The 23,084-nt window shown below is 50.3% G+C and overlaps 1 protein-coding gene across 3 annotated transcripts in view; it reads left to right on the top strand.

Moving 5' to 3' along the window:
* Positions 1-23,084, top strand: part of EEFSEC (eukaryotic elongation factor, selenocysteine-tRNA specific) — a 304,753-nt gene that overhangs the window by 213,782 nt on the left and 67,887 nt on the right. For all 3 annotated transcript variants that reach the window (XM_037803120.1, XM_037803109.1, XM_037803130.1), the window contains one exon: positions 20,802-21,458. In XM_037803120.1, the coding sequence (XP_037659048.1) occupies positions 20,802-21,458 (657 nt within the window). The remainder of the gene's footprint in view (positions 1-20,801; positions 21,459-23,084) is intronic.

Here is a 23,084-nt window from a genome sequence, read left to right as displayed (position 1 = left end):
AGAACATCGCAAACCCCTTATCCACCCCTGTGATTTATTTTTTTGTCTTTATTTTCTTAGTCATCTGTCCCATACATAAAGGGAGTGTCAGTCGCAAGGTTTTCACAATTACACAGTCACATCATGAAAGCTATATAGTTATATAATCATTTTCAAGAATCAAGGCTACTGGATTGCAGTTCACCAGTTTCAGGTATTTCCTTTTAGCTATTCTAATGCGCTAAAGACTAAAAAGGGATATCTATATAATACATAAGAATAACCTCCAGAATGACCTTTTGTCTCCATTTGAGATCTCTCAGCCACTGAAACTTTATTTTGTTTCATTTCTCCTCTCACTTTTGATCAAGAAAGCATTCTCACTCTCATGATGTCATGTCCAGGCTCATCCCTGGGGGTCATGTCCCATGTCACCTGGGAGATTTACACCCCTGGGAGTCATGTTATGGGCTTATATTTTGAAGTCAGCCCCCAAGGCAGAAACCACCTAAACATTACTCCTGCATGTCACTTGGGAAGTTTCCATGTTGGTGCCAGCCCATCACCTTTCAGTAGGGGTGGCCGCTCTTTCATTGGAGGCAGGCTTGCGTTTAGGCAGCAGGTTTGATGGCAGATGTATACTTTTAAACACCAAAGACTCACTTACTAGAGCCTAGAGCCGCTGGCAGCAGGCAGGAGAGGCTTGCTACTGAAGGGAGGCTGGCTAAGGAGCTACGGGCTTGCCTCCCGCCGTGGCGCGCAGGGGGGTGCGGTCCGTGAGTGAGTGGAATTGGGGAGGGGGCAGCTGGGGGTAGGCAGGTAAGCCTCCCAGGCCTTGCACACGGACCTCTCCGTCTGCTCCCCTCTTCCTATGCCTGCCAGTGTTTGAGCCCCTTCACTTGAGCACATACCTACCCTTGTACTTTACGTGGCCTGGGGCTGGGGTCCAGGTAAATGCCACCATGTGCCCAGGGGCTGGGGGCTGCAGGGCCAGCGGGTTGTGCAAGGGCAGTTAATGCCAAACTCTTATTCTTATATGAAGACAAACGTGGGTCTATTATGACAGAATGCAAAACATCCCTGAATTTTGAATCTAAAACATAGGACTCCAAATACATGTAGCACTTCCAGCAGGCTGTTCCGGGTAGCATGTGGTCTATTCTCCGCTTCCCTGTGGGCAGCACAGGAGCTCGTCGTGTGTCTTCTGGGATCTCCTGGGCTCTCAGCACGGCTGCAGGCCAGAGGCTTGCCACAAAAGTCCAGGCCCAGTGGAAAATGCCGTCTTCGGCGATTCTGTCGTGGAACAGAAGCTGTTCTCCTGAGGGTTCCCAGGGAGAAGAGCGAGGGAATCCAGGAGGCAGAAGTTGTTCTTGTATTTTCTAACACCCAAGTTTTGACCCGTCCCATCTGACCCACAGAGTGCAAGCTGGTTCCCGGCTGTAACCCTGGGGCCTCGAGCAGGGCCTGTCCCATAGCAGGCCCTCCTTCATTTGGTGGAACTACTTGCAGGTGATACATTGGCCTTTGAACTTGACACTTTAAAGTTTGCTTAAAAAGCTTTTGTTGGTTTTTTCCCCCTGCATTCTAAAGTATAGTACTAAAGACTAAAGATTTTAACTTAGAAAATACAGAAAATTTGAGAAAAAGAAGAAAAAGTCCTCAGCACAGTGTGCCCTTACTGTTACTGTGTTCAGAAGTTCTTATCTTGAGCCTGCCTCTCCTTCCTGGTTGCACCTCACTTGGATTTTTATTTTATGATCAGAAGGTAGTTTCAAGACAAAAAGAGACAAGGGGCAGTCGTGCGTGATTTCTTCTCCTGCACAGGCCGAGACCCTCGGCTATCCCCCTGACCCACTCTCTGCCTTAGGGTGGGACTCCTTGGTCATCAAACGGACCAAGTCAGAGCTGCTTCTTGGCCACACCTCACAGTGCAGATTCTCTGGGCCAACTGGGTTTCATTTGTGGGGACGGAGGGGAAGGGATTGAGGAAAAGCCTCTTTCTTTGTGCAGGTAAAAGTTCGCAAGTCCCACTTTTGGCATCCAAGGTGGCCTTTCGCCTCATTTGGACCAAGAGGGGCAGATTTTCCTGCTTCTTTTATGGCCATGTAAAAAACAGGCAGGTCTAATAAACAAAGAGGGACCCTGAGCCCAGGGTGGATTTCCCAGGATTGCACCTTCTCCAGCCTGGTTTCAGGGCTGAGACTGCAGACCCTGGGTGCTTTGCTGAAGAACAGCAGACAGGCATCTTTGGGAGTGACTTCCTTTGGTTTCCCCATTGCTGGGGAAGGAGAGACTAGTTTATATTGTTGGGAGTCACAGGCACCATTAAGGAGCCTTCTGGTGGGTCTTTGCTGCCAGCTCCTTCACCACCCTCCGCGTTTGGAGCCAGGCATCGTGACTCCCGTCCTAGTTGGCGCTGCTGGAGAGTGAACTCAGCCTTCAGAGCCAGGCTTGAGTCCTAGCTTCAGCATTTAACCAGTGACGCTCCCTCTTCTGTGACATGGGGTGAAGGTACTACCTCATCTGGCTGCTGAGGAGCTGGGAGAATGACATGGGGCACTCACTTTACAAGGAGTGGGGTGGTCCTTCTTTTGCTTTGAGTTTATTTTTTTTTTTTAAACCTTTCCTATATTTGCCAAAGCAATACATGATTCCTTTAGAAATTGCTAGAAAGTATAAAGAAACTGTAGAGAGAAAATCCCTGGGAAGCCTAGCGTCCTTGCAACTTCTGGACACTGTATATATCAGATTATATTTAAATACATCTTTAATGCATTGCTTATTTGCTTAGCATTATGGAGAAAGTATTTTCCCATGCTTTTAAAATAGCTTCATATGTTTTATTAATTGTGTAACACCTCGTCTGCTAGATTCCTTAGTCATCTTTTCCATCTTTTGGCTATTGGTGGTGATAAGTCTTTCTCTTTGGGAGAGTTTCATAAAATGTAGAAATGATTAGAGCTTTTTGGAAATGCCAGGCCAGTGTGTCCTCGAATGGCATTGGTGGTGGTGGTATATTTGGGTGTGTTTGGTAGGTGGGTGGGTGTCCGCCTGTGTGTGTGGGAATTCCGTATGGGGGTGGGCGTTTGTGTGTGTGTGGGGGGGGCATGTATGGAGTGTTCAAGTGTGGGTGGTGAGTGTGGGGGGATGTGGGAGGGCAGGTGTATGTGTGTGAGTGTACGTGTGTGTGTGCAAGGGTGGGGGGAAGTGGGGGGAGGTAGATGGGGGGACTGTCGTGGGGGATTGCTGTGAGGAGCAAGTGCTTGCCACTGGGCTCCTTGGTAGAGTTAGAGTTGCTCAGCTCAAGTCTTGGGGGAAAGTTTGGTGTCTTAGGAATGCCTGGCTCTTGGGCCTGGCTTGCCCCACTCCTTCTCCTCACTGCTGGCCAGGCTCTGCATGGAGCTGGAATTGCCCGGAGCTATTGCACCTCACATTTGACCACTTTTCCCTTTTATTTCGTTGTGAACCCAAGAGACTTGCACCTTCTCTTTTGTGCCCCACTGCCACCCCTCAGCAGTTGGCATGGCCGTTTCCGGAAGTTTCAGGAGGAGAGAGAGGGAATCATCCATCCTGTCCCAGCAGCCTCAACAAGGGACTCCTCCTTTTTTTTTTTCCCATGTGTACAACATGAGGGTTGGACCAGATCTTAGCTTAGGGGCCTTCTGACCCCTCTGCGGTGGTTGCTGGGGCAGTTGAGGCTCAAGTTTGCAGTTGAGACAGACCCTGATGGGAGACCAGGGGGAGCGTCTCCTGTAGCCCCCCTGCCCTGCCCACTTCCCATTTCCTCCTTTCTCCTCATTCCCAGCACCCTCCTGAGATTGGGTGCAGAATATTCTTTATTGAGTGACTTGATTTGAACTGGATTCTGTTAAATTGAATTGACTGAAATACTTGTCTTTTTATTTTTAAAGAATTAATTTTTAATTTCTCAAGTCATTTGTAAATACCTTATAACGACAGTGAAATCTTTTCATTAAAGGCCCTTTGCACCTCACCTCCATCCTGGCTTACCTTTTCCTGCCTGGAGAGAAAGACCCCTGTTAGCTCTTTGGAATGTCTCCTTCTAAGCTCTTTTATATGCATTTGCGTTACACACACACACATGCAGTTGCATTACACACACATACACATTTGCATTAATGGCATGACATTCTCTGTGGTGTCTGGCAGTTGTCTGGTTTGGCCCACCATTGCATCTTGGAGCTCATACCTGGTCACCGGGCACACAGCTGCCTCACCCTGTTCACTGCTGGGTCATGTCCATTTGTGTGGATGTTTCACACTGGATATAGGCAAGTCCCTCCTGAGGGGCTTTCAAGCTGTTGCCAGTCTTTCGTGATTCTTCCCTGTGCTGCAGGGACCGTCTTACACTCACGTGCATAAGTGCAGGTGCCTCTCCTGCTGGGTGCCCAGAAGTGGGGAATCTGGCTTTGTTTGTCCTAAAACGTGGTTGCATGAGCTCTTCTTAAACCCCTCTGCGTTGGCAGGCTCTGCACCATCAGGACACGACACATGGGTGGACAAGCCACTGCTCCTGCTGCCCCACAGCCCTTTCCAGTCTCAGCTTCATCTTGACCTGAGCATACCCCTCCCCAGACAGGTGTGGCACCTCCCTACACTCTCCCCACCCTCCCCTGTGCCGTCCCCATCCTCCCAGGTCTCGTTCATTTCGTGTCATCCTTCAGGGCTCGATTCAGATGTCCCCTCCCCATCCCTGGGCCCCGGAGCCCCTGTGCTGGCCTCTCATGACCCTTGACACACTGTACCTGAGTAACGCTTCACACACCTGTCTCCACCAGCAGAGGGTGGGTTTGCAGAGGGCAAGGGCCCTGCTGCTCCCCCTGCGTCCCCATTGTCCAGCAAGGCGCCTGGCATGAGACAAGCACTAAGGAAATTGCATTGAGTTGAACAGAATTGAGGGTACACGGGAGGCCCCCTAAAGGGGAGGACATCTGAGACAGGGCATGAAGAAGGCCCGCTGTGAATCTTCTTTCAGGAAGGCATTGCACACAGATAAAGTCTCAGCAGTCAAGACGTGGCTTGTGTCTCTGGCAAGCACTGCAGGGATGCAGGAAGTGGCCAGGCAAACAGGAAGGCCAGGCCAGGGCCCAGCCAGGTGGGGAGCTGGTGAGTGGCCAGAGACTGTGGGCCATGAGGATGTGAAGGATTAGGAGGAATCCTGGAGCTGGGCTGACCACAGCTCCCTGGCTCTCTCTGAGTGCTGTGCTCGACACTTCACTCCTTACACTTACACAGACTTTCAGTGGCCCAGGATGTGCTATCCCCACTTCACTGGTGAGGAAACTGAGGCGTGGACAAGTTCCAAAACTTGCCCAAAGCTCAGAGCTGGAGCCCCTGTCTGCCAAGAGGGTGGGAGGCTCCAAGGAGGCAGGGCAGCCCTGGTCCCGAACATGTCTGGGTGGTAGGAGCCCGAGCCCTGAGTCGCCCACCACCCCAGGGGTCAGAATGCTGGGGGGCTTGGGCCATATCTGGCTGGGAGCGAGAGAGGCAGGTGGCAGCCCAGGCCCGCAGGGGTGGGCAGCAAGGCCCTTTAGCAGCCAGCCCTGCCCAGGGGTGGCTCTGGAATGCCATGGAGCTGTTGTAGTTTCTTGACTGTAAGGCCCTGAGATGTCATAAGTAGAAATTATGAGTAAGAGAGTAAGCTTGTAAAGAAAGTCAGTGCTTGGGTCACCAGTATTTTAGGCCCCTCTGAATTAAAATGAGCGCAGTGTCCTATTGGTGCCACGGGGTCAAGGTGTTGAGCCCTCTCGAGGTGTGGCTGGCCCTGTAGGGATCTGTCTGGGGGTGCTGTAAACCGTTTACATCCTTTCTCCCTCTCAGGCCCGACAACACTGCCAGGGAGGTAGTGTCTCCCCACTCTGCAGGGAGTAACAATTCAGAGAACACACATTTTTCTTGGATGCATCTCAAGGAATAGTATGAGGCTGAAACTATGGCCCAAACTTATGATCTCCATCACTGTCATCACAGCCCCTTGGATTTGGCCCCGGAACAGGTTATTCCGTGTCTCGGGAAAGCCACCAGGGCCACCTCCAGTTGTGTAAATAAATTCTGATGTGGTCACTGGAGCTCCTCCTTCTATCTCTTCTTCCTCCTTCTCCTCCTCCTTGTTTAGAATAATAGTAATGACAATTCGTATCATCAGACTCCAAGCTCTAGACAGCTGCCCCCAGAGACCTGGGGACAGTGGGAGTGCACGAGGCCTGGGCTCAGCTGCTGGGCAGCCTTCCAAGGGCGCACCTCTCTGATCGTGACCTGCTTGCTGCCTGCCCTTTCCAGCCTGGCTGAGGCTCCTCGGTGGGGCACCCCTGGGCTTGCCGATCCACTGCCTGGCGGGAGTTGGGGCCACACTGCCCCATCTGCTGCTGCTGCCTTGCTAGGATGGCAGTGTCCATTGAGCTTGAATGACATCACTGCACACCTCACATGTGCCGGGGACAGAGGCAAATGGGCCCAGCCTTGCCAACGAGCTCCCAGTCAGGAGGGTGGGCAGAATCAGTTACCCTTGCCTATGCCAGAGACAGAGAGGACTCAGGTGGCAGGGACTGCGAGAGCTGGGGTGGCGGGCAGGCTGGCCTGCTCCACCTGACGCGGGGACTTGAAGGTGAGAGGGGCAGGATGGAGAGACTTGTGGGGACAGCAGGTCAAGCAGTCAGGGAGCCTCTTGGCCAGGGCCCAGAGCTGCGGGATGCCACAGGCTCCAACAAGGGCTTGAGAGCTGACTGGGTGGGAGTATGAGAAGGGCCCCCACCAAGCCGCTTGGCCTGAGGACACCAAGGAGGCACGGAAGGAGCTCGAGCATGGGTGTGATGTGGCATACCTACTGAACCCTACTGAAGAAGAGAGTGGTCTTGGGACTAGGGGACCACTTCTGCCCAGCCCGGACCCACCCCTTGGGGATTCCCAGGCTGCCTGGGCTCTTTGTGCAGGCAGGAGCCTTCCAGGGCCTGCAGAGGACATGCAGGGGTGGGGAGTCGTGTGTGTGCCCCCACAGCTAGGGCCTCTTGGGGCCCTGCCGCAAAGACCAAGCCGGCTCCCTTGGCTTATATCCTGGCAATTCTTTACCACCACCACCCCTCAAAAAAAGCCCAGGGAATAGATATCTATTTGGTACAGGATCTAAATTTTCTTAACGGCACAACTCTACAGTCAATTTGTTCAAACACCACAATTGCATGGAACTTTGAATAGGAAGTGAGATACGGTAGGTTAGTATAGGCTGGAGTGAAATAGTGACACATCCTAGAGTAATTTGGGCAGATAATAAAAATATATTTACAGCCTCCCCCTCCCCAGCCCCGAGGATCTGGGGGAAGGTGCGGATGTGTTGGACATCCTCACCTGGACTGGTGTTGATGTTGTCACAAACATTGGGACTCGCAGTTTGATGTGCTGAGCCCTCGAGCATGGGACTTGCCCTTATGAGGCTCATTACCACAAAGGAGAGTCTAAAGGTGTATGTAATGGTGCCTAAGAGTCTCCCCCTGAGTACCTCTTTGTTGCTCAGATGTGGCCCTCTCTCTCTCTAACTGAGCCATCTCAACAGGTGAACTCGCTGCCCTCCCCCCTACGTGGGACCCGACTCCCAGGGGTGTAAATCTCCCTGGCAACGCAGAGTATGACTCCCGGGGATGAATCTGGACCCGGCATCGTGGGACTGAGAGTATCTTCTTGACCAAAAGGGGAATGCAAAATGAGATGAAATAGTTTCAGTGGCTGAGAGATTTCAAATGGAGTCGAGAGGTCACTCTGGTGGACATTCTTATGCACTATATAGATAACACCTCTTAGGCTTTAATATATTGGAATAGCTAGAAGTAAATACCTGAAACTACCAAACTCCAACCCAGCAGTCTGGACTCCTGAAGACAATTATATAATAATGTAGATTACAAGGGGTGACAGTGTGATTGTGAAGACCTTGTGGATCACACCCCCTTTATCTAGTGTATGGATGAGTGGAGGAATGGGGATAAAAACTAAAGGACAAATGGGGTGGGATTGGGGGATGATTTGGGTGTTCTTTTTTCACTTTTATTTTTTATTCTTGTTCTGGTTCTTTCTGATGTAAGGACAATGTTCAGAGATCGATTGTGGTGATGAACGCATAACTATGTTATCATACTGTGGACAGTGGATTATATATCATGGATGATTGTATGGTGTGTGAATGTATTTCAATAAAACTGAATTTAATAAAAAAAAAAAAAAAGCCCAGGGATGTTGTTTAAAAAAAAAAAATTGTAGCCCCAATTGTATGGAAAGCAGAAGACTCAACCATTGGTGTAATTAAATCTAAAGTTTTATGAGATGACAAATCCGCGGAGGGTGGGCCGGGAGGAGGAGCACAAAGCTTTCTGGCAGGCTCCTTGTCACTTTTACGGTTTCCGTTGCTGTGGGGTTTGTTTGTGGGGTTTGTTTGTGGGGTCGGCCACAGAGCAGCAGTGCCCCACACTCCACCGAGTCTGGCATAGGAAGAGTGCCTTCTCTGGCCGGGCCCTGGGCCAGTCTCATGGGGGGGGTGGGCTGGGCTGTCTGGGGGCCCTGAGATCTGAGGGACAAATAGGATTTAACTGGGTAAGGGGGCTGGGGGGGCAAGGGAGCTGGGGAGGCAGGGAAGGACTTCCCTTGAAGATACCCTGGTTAACTCTGAGCCCGCTGCATCCAAGGACCTGAAGGGCCATCAGGAATCTGGGCCGGGCCTGGACGCCTGGAGGTGGGGGTGGAAAGCAGGGAGCTAACAGACAGGCAGATGGACAGACAGTGCCCTGCCCAGCTCTGATCTCGGAATCGTGGCTGTGGGTGTCTGCAAGTTCCTCTGAGACTTCTGAAGATCCTCTTTTCCTTTTCATCGGGGCATCTGCTTCTCAGCAGCGATCCCTTGGAGGGCAGTTCTCCCTGCCTCTCTGGCCCCCTTCCCCCAGGGAACACCTGGTCCCCTGGCTGAGGTCTCGAGTCAGCCACACAACTCCCCATCTCATGGAGGGAGGCCCGGACCCAAGGGCAACAGGCCAGCTGGGAGGAGAGGCCCTGCACACGCTGCCAGGAACCCAGAATGTATTTTCTGGCACAGGTGCCCCGAGGGCGGGGAGCCAAGGAGGCCTGCTGAGGGCGCGGGCCATCTGAAATGATGGGAAGAGGGCCACTCAGACCCCCTCCACCTCCTTGCTTCCAAGGCAGAACCTTCCCTCTCCCACTCCTGTGCAATCACCCCTTCCTTGAAGAACTGTTTGGGGCCCCAGACCTCCTAGAAGCAGCCAGCTCAGCGCTTGGGGCTGGCAGTGTGCAGTCAGTGTGTAACTGTTACCACTTTATCTTATCCAGGATGAGGGTGGGGGCTGGACACGAAGCAGCAGGGACTCAGGAGAAGCTGGAAATGACTCGCAGAGCCCTTTGCATACCCCTTCTAGGAGGTGCTCATTCCTGGTGATGGGGGAGCATACATTGACACACCCCAGGGCAGCCACAGGGCATCACTCCTGGACTGTCCTGTTAGCACTGATGAAAACGCCCATAGTTCCAAGTGGCGGCAAGAGGGTGGGCGAGAGGAGAGTTGGGAAGCCGTCGTACAGCCGAACCCATGTCTCACACCACCACAGTCTCCCATCCAGAGAGTGAAGCTAGAAGACCCCTGTGCATTTGTACAGTTTGTTGCATGCAGCCTTGCAAATAGCAACAAAAAAATAGCGGCCCACGTGCCCATCAGTAAGGGCAGGAAAAAATGAAATGATGATGCTGTCCCGTAAAAAAATACTACCTTGCAAAGTCTACAAGACTGAGCTAGATCTCGCTTTATCCCAATGTGAATAGATGACAAAAGCATGACATGGGAGGGAGCAAGGAGTAGACTTAAACATGAAAATGGTACCATTTGTATACATTAACAAACAGACAGATGACTCATGGAGCCATGTGTGTGCATAAATGTATAAAACAGAAGGCCGCATAAAAGATTCAGGAAGGTAATTGGCAGTGGAGTAGAGGGAAGGGGACAGTTCTTGAAGCATCTAAATGGTTAGTCCCAGATAGGGGAGCACAGATATTCATTACATCATTCAATTCTCTATACTTTTACGAATGGTTTTAATTTCCCTAAAAATGAGTGGGTGGGAGTCGAGTCCCAAGGTGGGCCTGCTTTCCTCTCTGGGCACATCCAGTGGCGAGCGGGCCCCGAACCTGCTCAGGGGTGCTGGCTGCCAGGAGCTCACGCCACCCTCTCTTTGTGCAGAGTCCTGAGTTTGGTTGTGTGTGTGTGAGATGTGATTAATGCACTCGGCGGGGGAAAAAAAATGTCTTATCTGTCCACAGCCGTGCTGGAAGAAGAGGGAGAAATAAGAGCAGCCAAATTGAAACCTTATTAAACAAAGTCGGTTAGGTCTGATGGAGCCAAACCTAGGCCGATCTTTAAAAGCTTATTTCATCTCTCCCCCTCCGGTCTGAACGTCTTTGAATTGAAGTAACTGATCCTGCTGTAAGCTTATTAGTGTCAAACCTCGTGTGTTTCTTTTCCTCTCCAATTTACATTTTATTAAGTAATGATGAAGTCGCAGGGCCCCAACCCTAGCCTTTGGCACAGCCAGGAGTTTCCAGGCTCATTAATGGAACGAAAATGGATAGGAGAGGTCCAATCTCATTACAGCCAGTACCATTATTACAAAAATCTCTGCATATCAGAAAGGTGGCAGAGCGCTAGGCTGGTGCTGTTACCTACCTCTTGCAAGCATCTGTTGATTCTCTAGAATGCCATAAGGGCCCCAAACACTGCTCTTCCTCTGTGGTTTGTTGGGGCAGCCTTGGTCCAGGCAGTTCTGGTCCTACAGAACGTTCCGCTGTTGAACTCACGGGGGGTTCAGTAGAACTCGTTATCCAGTATTGACTTGTATTTTGTCTTGGACTCCCATCATGGAGTACATATGTTTTGATGGCACGACGTAGTGAAAGCTCATGGACTTTCATGACAGATCTGGATGCTTTGGGATGTGTCATAACCTCTTGGGGCTTCAGGGTGCTTGTCTGTAAAATGAGCTTATCAGCCACCTGAAACGTTGTTGTGAGAATTAAACTGAACCAGGACTGTAAATCTTCTTCATATGTTAGGTGTCCGACTGATGTGGGGGGCCCTCTCTTCTTGACTTCCTGTATGGGTCCCATGGTAGAATAATGAGGTTTATTTGACTATTAATTAGGTGCTTCCTATTCCAAGCAAGGTGCCATGGCGAGCAGAGATGGAAAAATTATGACTGGCACCTTCAGGTCACTTATACTGGAGGTTTTCCAACAGCCTTGGAAAGCAACATATTAAGGAGAGGCCAGATCATTCCAGGCACCATACTGTGCCGAATCCTCAGAATGCTAGGAAATGAAATTGCAGATCCTCAAAAGACCAGACAGAGTATTGGAGCACATCAGGCTTGGAGCAGACAGAGGGGGTGTGTGTTTGCTCTCTCATCTGTTCAATCAGCAAACATTTACTGGGCGTCTGTCCTGTGCTGGGAAATACCATGCTGCCCCAAAACAGCAAATAAAGCTGGCTGGGAGGGAGTGAGGCAGCTGAAAAGTCCAGTCTGCAAACTGCCCACTGGGCTCGGCAATTAGGAGGTTGTTGTTGAGCTTAGCCAGAGCAGCTGCAGTGACTTAGGGCCAAAGGAGGGAAAGCAGGCATGGGCTTGGGAGCAAGGTAAATCTGTTTCCAACCCTGCCTGTGCCGTAGCTGATCTCTCAAGTCCCAACTTTCCTGGCCTTTGCCTCCACGCATCCTGGGCCTTGCGTCTTGGCATTGATGTGAGCTGTCAGTGCTGTCACAGATGGGGAGGACCTCTAAACAGTGGCTGGTATGAAGCTCCCTTTCCAGAACCTTCCCTCTCTACTCCTTCCCCTGAAGCCATCTTTTGGGGTGCAGGTGAGGTGGGCATCCACATCATCAATCATCCAAAATCCACAGCCACTTATAGGCCCATCCCCTGACCGTCTGGCCCCAAAGAACCTAGAGGACATGGCTGCCTCTGCCCACAGCTCTGGCCAGCCCAGCAAATGTTTCAGGCTCAGCCGCTTGGCAGACAAGGCCGTGAAACATCAGGTCCGCCTTGCAGTCCCAGCATTCATCTTATTGTCCCAAGTCGCAGGCTTATTTGCTTTGTGACCTTGGAGACATCAAAAATCTCTGTTTCTTCATCCATAAAATTGAATGTAAAAATATTGACCTGCATCAAGGGGTTTTTATGAAGAATAACTGACCCAGATGATGGTAAAGCTTCTTTGTTAATCAAAAAGGACCAAACTGCTTACCAAGCATGAACTTGAGTTTTAAAAATTGTTTGCTGGCTTGATGTATTCCTCCCTCCCTCCCTTGGCCCATTCCTTCCTTCCCCAGAAGCCCTTGGGGCTGGGAGATGGGAGGGACAGGTTAAAGGGACTCTGAGGACAGCCAGCACCTTTGGGAAGCTGAGATCAAGGAATGGGCCCAAGGAGCCTCCAAAGGAGGTCCCAAGAGGAGGGCCTTTCCTACCCCACTCAGATGCTGTGTCACAGTGGCGCCCACCCGCTCTGCCCACCCAGGCTTCTCTGCCGCCATTCTCCCTGCTTACACCACCAGTGAAGCTGGTATCCCCTCCCCAGGGGACCTCAACCTGCTTCTCCCTGCTCCCAGAGCTGATGTATCTATCCCCCAGGCCTTGGTGGACAGGAGGATCCTAGACCCAGACGGGAACTCCCTGAGAGCTGGGACAGTATTGCTTGCAGCCATGGCTCCATTCATTCATTCCTCAGATATGTGTGAGGCCTCCTGTACGAAAGGTACTGGAGAGAGAATTGCAAGAAAAACAAAGACCTTGTCCTCATGGAGGTTACATTACAGTGCGTGAGAGAGTCAGCAAACAAACAAATATGTAATAGATCAGGTGGTGATAAGTGCTATGAAGAAAATGTACAGAAGGACTGTATTTATTGGGTGGTAAAGGATGGACTCTCTGGTAAAATGCCATGTGAGCAGAAACATGGATATGTGAAATTAAGAAAAAGTCAGAAACCACAGGGAGCTGGACCCTAAGACCTTATGGGTCACGGTAAGGACATTGGCTTTTACACAGTGAGATGGGAAGCCACGGCAGAGACTGGGGGTAAAACCCCAATATCGTGTCGGCTTATGGTTTAGCCTAATTACTCTAACTGCTCTGTGAAGAAGAGATTGCAGATGGAAAGGGGCAATGAGCAAAGCAAGATAGTGGCTTAGGACCAGGCTGGTAGCAGTGGGTGAGGGGAGAAGGGGTCAGATCTGGATCTGTTTTGACAGGCATGCCCACTGGCACCACTGTTATTCAACCATGTACAGGAAATTCCTGTCAGAGCTGTTAGGCAAGAAAAAGAAATAGAAGGCATCCAAATTAGGAAGGAATAAGTAAAATTTTCCCTATTTGCAGATGACTTGATCCTATTAACAGAAAATCATGAAAAATCTACAGAAAGATATTAGACCTAATAAACTAATTCAGCAAAGTGGTGCAGGATACAAGATCAATGTGCAGAAATCAGTAATGTGTCTATTCAGTAGTAAAGAACAATCTGAAGAGGAAGGAGATCAAGAAAAAAATTCCATCTACAAAAGTAACTAAAAAATCAGATATCTAAGGATAAATTTAACCAAGAAAGTAAATGACTTGTATGTGGAAAAACTTGAAAAATGTTGCCCAAAGAAATCAAAGAAGACTTAAATAAATGGAAAGACTTTCTGTGTTCATGGGCTGGAAGACTAAATATCATTAAGATGTCAATTCTACCCAAAGCCATTTACAGATTCATTGCAATCCCTTCTTTGCAGAAATGGAAAAGCCAATCATTAAATTTATGTGGAAGGGTAACAAGCTCCAAATAGCCAAAAACATCTTGAAAAAGAAGAATGAAATTGGAGGATTCATGCTCCTAATTTTAAAACATTCAAAACCACCGTAATCAAAACAGCATGATACTGGCACAAGGACACACATATAGACCAATGGAATAGAATTGAGAATTCAGAAATAGAGTTGATTTTTCAGAAACCAATTGATTTTTGACAAGGTTGCCAAGTCCACTCATTTGGGAAAAATAGTCTCTTCAACAAATAGTGCTGAGAGAACTGGATATCCATATGCAAAAGAATGAAGTGGACCCCTATCTCACACCATATACAAAAATTAACTCAAAAGAGTCAAAGACCTAAATATAAGAACCAGAACTATGAAACTCCTAGAAGGAAATGTTAAGGAAGCATGTTCAGGACCTTGTATTAGGGAGTGGTTTCTTAGACTTTATACCAAAAACATGAGCGCCAAAAGAAAAAAAAATAGATAAAAGGGACTTAATCAAAATTAAAAACTTCTGTGCATCAAAAGACTTCATCATGAAAGTAAAAAGACAACCTACATAGTGGGAGAAAATATTTGGAAACCACATATCTGATAAGGGTTTCGTATCCAGAATATGTAAAGAACTCCCTCAACTCAACCACAAAAAGACATACAACCCAATTAAAAATGGGGAAAAGATATTATTTAGACCTCTCTCCAAAGAAGATATATAAATTACTGAAAAGCCCATGAAAGGATGCTCAACATCATTAGCCATTAGGGAAATGCAAATCAAAACCACAATAACACTTCACACCTACTAGAATGGCTCCTATTTAAAAAATGGAAAATAAGTGTTAGAGAAGTTGTGGAGAAATAGGAATACTAAGGCATTGTTGGTGGGAATGTAAAATGGTGCAGTTGGTGATTCCTCAGAAAGTTAAGTATAGAATGACCATATGACCTGGCAATCCCACTTCTAGGTATGTACCCAAAAGAATTGAAAGCAGGGACTCAAACAAATATTTGCACATGGATGTTCATAGGGGCATGATTCACAATTGCCAAAAGATGGAAGCAACCCAAGTGTCCATCAACAGATGAATGGATAAACAAAATGTGGTTTATACACACAATGGAATATTATTTAACCATAAAATGGAATGAAGTTCTGATACATAGTACAACATAGATGAACTTGAAGACAGCGTGTTGAGTGGAGTAATCCAGACACAAAAGGACAAAGATTGCACGATCTCACTGATACGAAATAATTAGAGTAAGTAAACTCATAGAGTTAGAAACTAGGATACAGGTTATCAGGGGCCAGAGTGGTGGTAGGGAATGGGGAGTCAATGCTTAAATTATACAGTTTCTGTTTGGGGTGATGGAAATGTTTTGGTAATGGATGGGTGGTGATGATAGTACATTGTGAATGTACTTAATGGCACTGAATTATATATTTGAATGTGGTTGAAAGGAATTTTGAGCTATATATATATATATAAAAAAAAACTAGAATAAAAATTTAAAAAGAAAACAGGACTGTACAACACAGTGAACCCTACTGTAAACGGTGGACTATAATTACAAGAATTACAATATTACGGTTTCATCAATTGTAACAGAGGTACTACATTAATACAAAGTGTTAATAAAAGGGAGAACTGCATCTAGGGGGGTGGTAGGTGGGAACTCTATTTTCTGCTTGCTTTTTCTGTAAACTGACAACTTCCCTATTAAAAGCAAATGCTATGGATGGATGAGTAGAAAAATGGAGACAAAAACTAAATGAAAAATAGGGTGGGATGGAGGGGATGATTTGGGTGTTCTTTTTTACTTTTATTTTTTATTCTTATTCTGATTCTTTTGGGTGTAAGGAAAAGGTTCAAAAATAGATTTGGGTGACGGATGCACAACTATATGATGGTACTGTGAACAGTTGATTGTACACCATGGATGATTGTATGGTATGTGAATATATCTCAATAGAACTAAATTTAAAGAAGAAAAAAGGAACTACAAAATAAAAATCCAGATGAGAGGGCATCATTTCCCTGCTCAACCCCAGCTCCCCAGTACCACCAGTTGCTTTCTCTTGCTGGGCGTGGCCGGCCCGTGTCTGCACCCTCACGGGCGTTGCCCCCTTGCCCCCTCCACCCCAGCCAGCCCTCCAGCAGGCCACACTCTCCCCACCTCAGGGCTGGAGTCAGGCTGGGCTGTGCCCTCTGCCTGGAACCCCCGAAGGTCAAGCCTTCTCATCCCATCTTCACTCGGCTTAAATGCCGCCTCCTCCGAGAAGTGCCCCCTGACCACCCAGAAGGAATCAGGCCCCCCCGGTTATTCTCTCCCATAGGGCCCTAACCTTTTTTCTCCTAGACCTCCCCATAGTTTTGCAACTCTCCATTTATTAGTTGATGATTTAATTAGTGCTGCCTCCCCCACCAGCCAGTAAACTCCATCGGACCCAAACCGTGTTTTCCTTGTCCCTGTATCAGTCCAGGACCAGGGCCTGGTCATGGGAGGAACTTAATAAATACGTGTTGAGTGAATGCATATGTGCATGTCTCAGCCACTCAGCACGGATATTAGTGAACATTTGGTGAGTGAGTTGTACATGGATAGACTCTCTCCAAGTTGGCTGGAAAATAAACGACCGTAAAGGAAAGCCTTTTTTTCCCTGTCTCAAGTTAGGGAAATGGTCCCCTTTCCTCTGTCTGTAGTGTCCTCAGTGGGATCCCCGGTGCTTGCTGTGTGCTTTGTCACCATGAGGGCTTGCTTGAGACTCTGTCCTCAGCAATGTTGTCTGCGTCCACCCTGGCTGAGAGGCCCAGTCACCCTCTCTGCCTCTTTATCTGTTTCACAATTTCCTGTCGCGGCCCTTAAAATCTTGATTTGCACAGTTATTTGTCCTTCTGTTCTTCACGGTGCCCTCGTAAGGCATTCTTTATTAGCTCGGTCCTGAGAACATGAGCCCAGCTGAAAGGAGAACACGCTGTGAATAAAGCCTGCCTGGAGCTGGCTTGACGGGCAGGGGCATCAGGGCGGGTAGGGCCGCTGGCAGATCTCTCTCACAGGAAGGCTCGGAAACACAGGGCTCTTTTTCAAGCCCCGGCAGGTCTGGAATCTCAGCCTGGTGCTTTGCCAGGTGTCGTGGCCACAAGGGACATTTCTCTCCCAGAACGAGCTGCCATCATTCCCTTCAGGTGGGATGGGTGGTTAATGGGATCTGTCATAAGCAGCCCCTGTGCCAGGCGCCGAAGATGCAGCAGGAAGCAGAACACAGTCCCTGTCCTCAAGATCTAAAAGAGGGGAGAGTCAGATGTGGTGGGCTGAAACGAAGCCATCTGGCGATGCCACGCACTGGTGAGGATGTGGAGCTCTTGGTCTCTGGGCCCTGCTGTTGGAAGGGGACAGCAGGCTGGATGGCTCTAGTAAAGTCAAGCACTCACAGGTCCCACGGCCCAGCAATTCCCCTCCAGGATGGATGTCCTTGAGGACCCCTGGCACATGTGCACCAGGCAGTCTTCTCATACGAGGAGGAATTCATCGCAGCGTTTTCCAGGAACAAGCTGGAAACAGCCAACTGCACCTTGATAGGACGCTAGATTGTGGCGTCTGCACAGACGGTGTCATGGCATTGTCCACAAGTGAGCAACAACCTGGAGGAATCTTCCAGATCAGAACCAGTATGATGCTCCTTTCAGAAAGTTCAAAACTTCATAAAACAAGCAAATTATCAATTAGGCATATGGACTACATATGTTGCAAACCCTACACAGACATATACACGTATGTGTACATATAAAAGGGACGGGAACGTCGCATGCCAAGACCAGGACAGCTGCCCCTGCAGCCAGGGGCAGGTGGGGGGACCAGACTGGGAGGAGCCACCGAGATGCGTCCTTGGTACTGGGAATGCATTAGTTCTTGGGGTGGATGAGGGTTTCATAGGCATTCGTTACATCGGCATTTAAATAAGCCAGTAAACAGAGGCAGGAAACGACACATTAGCCAGCAGTTAGATGCAACATGTCAAGTAGAGTTGAGGGCACCCTGAGGAGAGAGAAACCAGTTCCGGATTGGTTGGGCAAGCCTTCCAGGAGGCGGCGTGAGCCCTGGGGCTTTAGGGAACGGGGTGAATTTGCCAGGTGCAAGGAATCTCTGTAGACAGATGTGATCACCGTGTCCTCCAGGGATTGTTCCAGTTCCCTGTAGCCGGAGTTGAAAGGCTTGATGGCCATGTTGGGCCAGGAAACGCCCTGAGTCGGATGGACGGTGACAGCCTCAATGGGAGGGTGCATTTGGGATTGAGGATTGAACCCTGAAAGAACTAGGACTTTTTGATGGTGCCCTGGGGCAAGCACCCACACATAGGCATTGCCATGGAATTTCAGCTAACAGAGCACCCTCCAAAGGTTTGTAGAAGACGGGGAGCCCGTATAACATTTGATTGAAGGAGAATTACATCATCAGCTGGTGTTTGGAAGTGGCACCAGAGGAGGGAGACGGGCTAGGGGTGGGGGCTGTCACGGGCCTCTGGGAGGGGAAATTTTGCTGGAGAGACACTCGGTGTAAGATAATATCCTCTGGTCACTCTAAGACACATTCCTGAAAATCTTATTTTCCCCTTGCCTCTGTAGACCATTTCAGAGATGTTTTATCTTTCTTTTTGATTGATCTGAGATGTGGCTTTTGACACTGCGCTTCTCACTTTCTCTGCCCCCTGACCTCTTGGGTAGGTAGTTAATGATCTTTAAACAAACACTTGAATATTATGGCTCCCCAGGAAAGGCCCTGGTCTCTGGGGCTGTTAACATAGCACCAAATCCCCCTCAGTCTGGGGAGAAAATAAATGTCCCACACACTCAGACTTTGTAGGCAGACGATGCCTGCAACCGAAATGTCAGAATTAACCAACAGTTTTGGATGGCACTTTTTCTGAAAGATGTTACATATTTCCCTGCATTGTTAAACAGAAATCTTTAACAAACCCAACTCCATCTTGCCTCAGAGACGGTGGCTGGTGGCTGGGGACATTGGTTCATTTTGTGAACATGTATTAGAGCCTTTTCTGTGTCTGTTCCTAATTTACAAACTCTGGGTGCAGAAAGCTGCCCCCTTATAGGAGTCGGTGTGATCTTTTAAAAACAGAAATAAGATCAGGTTACGCCTTTTCCTAAAACCCTCCAGTAGCTTCTTGTGCACAGTCTAGAGCCGAAGCTCCTAGCCATGGCCTTCAGCCCAAGCTTCTGACCTCCCTCCTCCCACTCCCTCCCTCGCCCACCCTGCTGCAGCCCCTCCAGCTTCTTTTTTTAGATTTCAACCTCCCTAAACTTATTCCCACTCCGGGGCCTTGGCATGTGTTAGTTCCATGGTTTAGACCCCCCTCTCTCTGGGTCTCCACTCCGCTGGCAACTTGTTATCAGGTCTTAGCTCTGGCATCATTTGTACAGAGAGGCCTTCCTGGCAACCCTCATCCCTCCTCAGTCCTCCTCCATCACATTGATGTTGTCTCTAGACATTAAGCTCTTTGAAATCAGGGCTCGCTGTGTTCCTACCCCTAGAACAATGCCTGGCATGGGGTAGATTCCCAGTAGGTTTGTGTTGAGTGAATGGAAGTAGACCCTGCCGTTGAGAAGCTCCCAGGCTAGTAGGCGGCAGAGCCAGAGCAGACAGTGACAGCATGGCAGGCTGGGTGGGACGGAGAGGGCCTCAGGGACCACCAAGGCCAGAGGGACAAATCCTGCCCATTGGGGGGTCTGGGCAGACTTTGCAGAACAAAGACGTGGCCTGAGCTTTAAAAGACAGATAGGCTCTCCCTGAGTACCTCTTTGTTGCTCGGATTGGCCCTCTCTCTCTCTCTGACTGAGCCACCTCGACAGGTGAACTCACTGCCCTCCCCCCTACGTGGGACCCAACTCCCAGGGGAGTAAATCTCCCTGGCAATGCAGGATATGACTCCCAGGGATGAATCTGGACCCGGCATCATGGGACTGAAAGTATCTTCTTGACCAAAAGGGGGATGCAAAATGAGACGAAATAGTTTTAGTGGCTGAGAGATTTCAAATGGAGTCAAGAGGTCACTCTGGTGGACACTCTTATGCACTATATAGATAACACCTCTTAGGCTTTAATGTATTGGAATAGCTAGAAGTAAATGCCTGAAACTACCAAACTCCAACCCAGCAGTCTGGACTCCTGAAGACAATTATATAATAATGTAGATTACAAGGGGTGACAGTGTGATTGTGAAGACCTTGTGGATCACACCCCCTTTATCTAGTGTATGGATGGATGAGTAGAAAAATGGGGATAAAAACTAAATGACAAATAGGGTGGGATGGGGGGATGGTTTGGGTGTTCTTTTTTCACTTTTATTTTTTATTCTTGTTCTAATTCTTTCTGATGTAAGGAAAATGTTCAGAAATAAATTGTGGTGATGAATGCATAACTATATGATCATACTGTGAACAGTTGATTGTAGACCATGGATGATTGTATGGTATGTGAATATATTTCAATAAAACTGAACTTAAAAAAAGACAGATGGGCACAATTTGGCAGTCCAAGGGACTGAGCAGACCATTCCGCGAGGGGAACAAGCTTACCCAGAGGGCTACGGGCAAGAAAGTGCCGGAATGGTCAGCTAGAGGGAGAAGTCTGTTGCAATTGGAGCCGGGTACAAGGGCAGGCTGAGGCTAAAAGGATGGAGGGGAGGCCAGGATAAAAGGAGGTAGGCCAGGATTGGGGAGTGCTGCCCTCCACCTGGCAGGGGGGTGAGATGTGGAGAAGGACGCGAACCTGGGCCTCAAAGGGTGGCCTCCCCTTGGTGCTTTCAGGGCGGCACTTGCTCTTCAAAGGGGGCTCTGACAGGGTGGGGCCCAGACCTCCCGGCAGCTGGTGTGCCCTGCCTGTTGGCTCCTGGGTCAGGTACCAGGGAACAGGGGCATATCTGACTCCCATGTCTCTTCCGGGCAGGTGGTGAAGAAGGTGAAGTCCATGCAGATGTTCCATATGCCCGTCTCGTCGGCCATGCAGGGCGACCGGCTGGGCGTCTGCGTGACCCAGTTTGACCCCAGGCTGCTGGAGCGTGGGCTGGTGTGCGCCCCCGAGTCCCTGCGCACCATCCATGCGGCCCTCATCTCCCTGGAGAAGATCCTGTACTTCCGGGGCCCCCTGCAGACCAAGGCCAAGTTCCACATCACGGTGGGCCACGAGACCGTCATGGGCCGCCTGATGGTCTTCAGCCCGTCCCCCGAGAGCTTCGACCGCGAGCCCGTGCTGGACGCCTTTGACTTCTCCCGTGAATACCTCTTCCAGGAGCAGTACCTGTGCAGGGACTCGGCGCCAGCGGCCAGCGACGGGGCCGAGGCCACCCCAAAGGTGGGCCAGGCCCCCGAGGGCCCCTACCCCCGGCAGCAGTGGGCCCTCGTGGAGTTCGAGAAGCCCGTCACCTGCCCCCGGCTGTGCCTGGTGATTGGTTCCAGGCTCGATGCAGACATTCACGCCAACAGCTGCCGGCTGGCCTTCCACGGCACCCTGCTGCACGGGCTAGAGGACAAGAACTACACCGAGAGCTTCCTGCCCCGGCTGAAGGTCTACAAGCTGAAGCACAAGCAGGGCTTCGTGGAGCGGGTAAGTGGTCCCCTCCTCTCCATTCCCGTCACCCCCTTCTCTGCGTGGTTCCGGGGGCCTGCGTGCCACGCAGTCTGGCGTTTGTTATGGGAGCCAGGAAGGCCCTTGGAGACCCTCTGGGCAAATCCCTCTATCCTGTAAACGAGGAGACCAGGGCCTGTTGCAGCCAAGCAGTCTGCGAGCTCTCAGCCAGTCAATCACAGAGCTGGAGCCTAAACCCAGGTTGGGGGTGGGGTACCACTACATGTGCTTCCCACGTGAGCTGTCCCTGCAGAACGGCTTGTGGGGTGGAGGCAGCCGCTGGGCAGCAGAGCAGGCCTGCCCTCTCTCATAAACTGGTTTCTAACGGCAGAGTCTAGCCCCTGGGCTGGAACCCCTTCCGCTCTAATAGGTAACTGCCCTGCCATAGCACCCTGAGGGCCAGGCCCAAGCTCGCGTGCCCTTACGGGGGGACTGAGCCTCCACCAAGCTGGGTGGCCACCTGTGGGTAGCCCACATCTGCCCTCGGCTGGCCATGTCGGCATGAGTGAGCCTGCCAGCCAGTGCAGGCGGGGCCAGGCCAGGTCTGTCCTTGGCCCAAGGGGTAGGGGTGCAGGGGCTCTCAGGGAATGTGAGAGAGCAAGCAGTAGGACAGTATAGGACGAAATCAGAGTGGGAGGGTATAAGCCACAGGGTACAGGCCTTAGGTGTGGTGTGAGCCAGTCAAGTTCACAGTTCTAGTACTGGGGTGGGTGGAACTCGGTGCCCTGTGCACCTTGAATCACCATCTCCCCTTGGGCAGGTCCTGCCCCACCCCATCCTCTGTCCTCGCATCTCTGAGCTGAATGGCTGTCCCTGAGGCTGGCCCAGGGGGGTCACTGATGGCTGTGGTGCTCCTCGGGCTTGGCTTCGGCTATCTCAGACCCAGCAGTGCTGGTGACCCCAGTGGGAGCTGTCAGTGTCAGGGACGGGGCGGGGGGGGGTGTCTCCTGTTAGGGTTCTGCCCTGCGGCCTTAAAACCAACAGCCTATCTCCTGGCATGTGAACGAAGCTGGCGCTTTCCCCGTCTTGCCCTTTGGGTATGTCTAGTCCAGGGACTGGCTGTGTTGGGTGCCGAGTGGGTGCTCAGGAGAGGGCGTTTGTGGCATCGGGCCTACTTGTGAATATGTCTCCCACTCTCACCACCCGTTCTCCTTCCCTCTTTCAAGAGCCGGTATTTTCCTCCTCTGGAATGTTCCGTCATCGTCTTTTCCACCCAGACCTCTTTTACCCCGCACCCTCCTTGCCCCAGGGATTCTGCTTTTGGTGCCTGAGCCTGCTGCCCCTTTTCTTCCTGGGTGCTCAGGCCCTGTCCCCCTTCCTCTCCTGCCCTTATACCAAGACTAGCCCTCGGGCAGGGAGATAAGAAAGGAGCCACCCCTTGCCACCCACCCAGATCTGAGACTCAGAACCAGGCCTCCCCACACAGGCTCAGTCCCGACAAGCTCACGGCCGCCCACTTGACAAGGTGCAGCCTGCCCAGGGCAGGACTGACCTCCATCACCCAAGTCCATCAGCAGTTGGACCCTAGAGGCAGGTTGGTGCCCTCCCTCTGCTGTCGGCTGGGCAAGTGGCTGTCCCTCCCTGGCCCTCAGTTTCCTCATCTGC

Source organism: Choloepus didactylus, chromosome 1, assembly GCF_015220235.1.
Source record: "Choloepus didactylus isolate mChoDid1 chromosome 1, mChoDid1.pri, whole genome shotgun sequence".
Classification (NCBI taxonomy): domain Eukaryota; kingdom Metazoa; phylum Chordata; class Mammalia; order Pilosa; family Megalonychidae; genus Choloepus; species Choloepus didactylus.
Note: the sequence above shows the minus strand (reverse complement) of the source record. Positions and strands in the feature narration are given on the sequence as shown.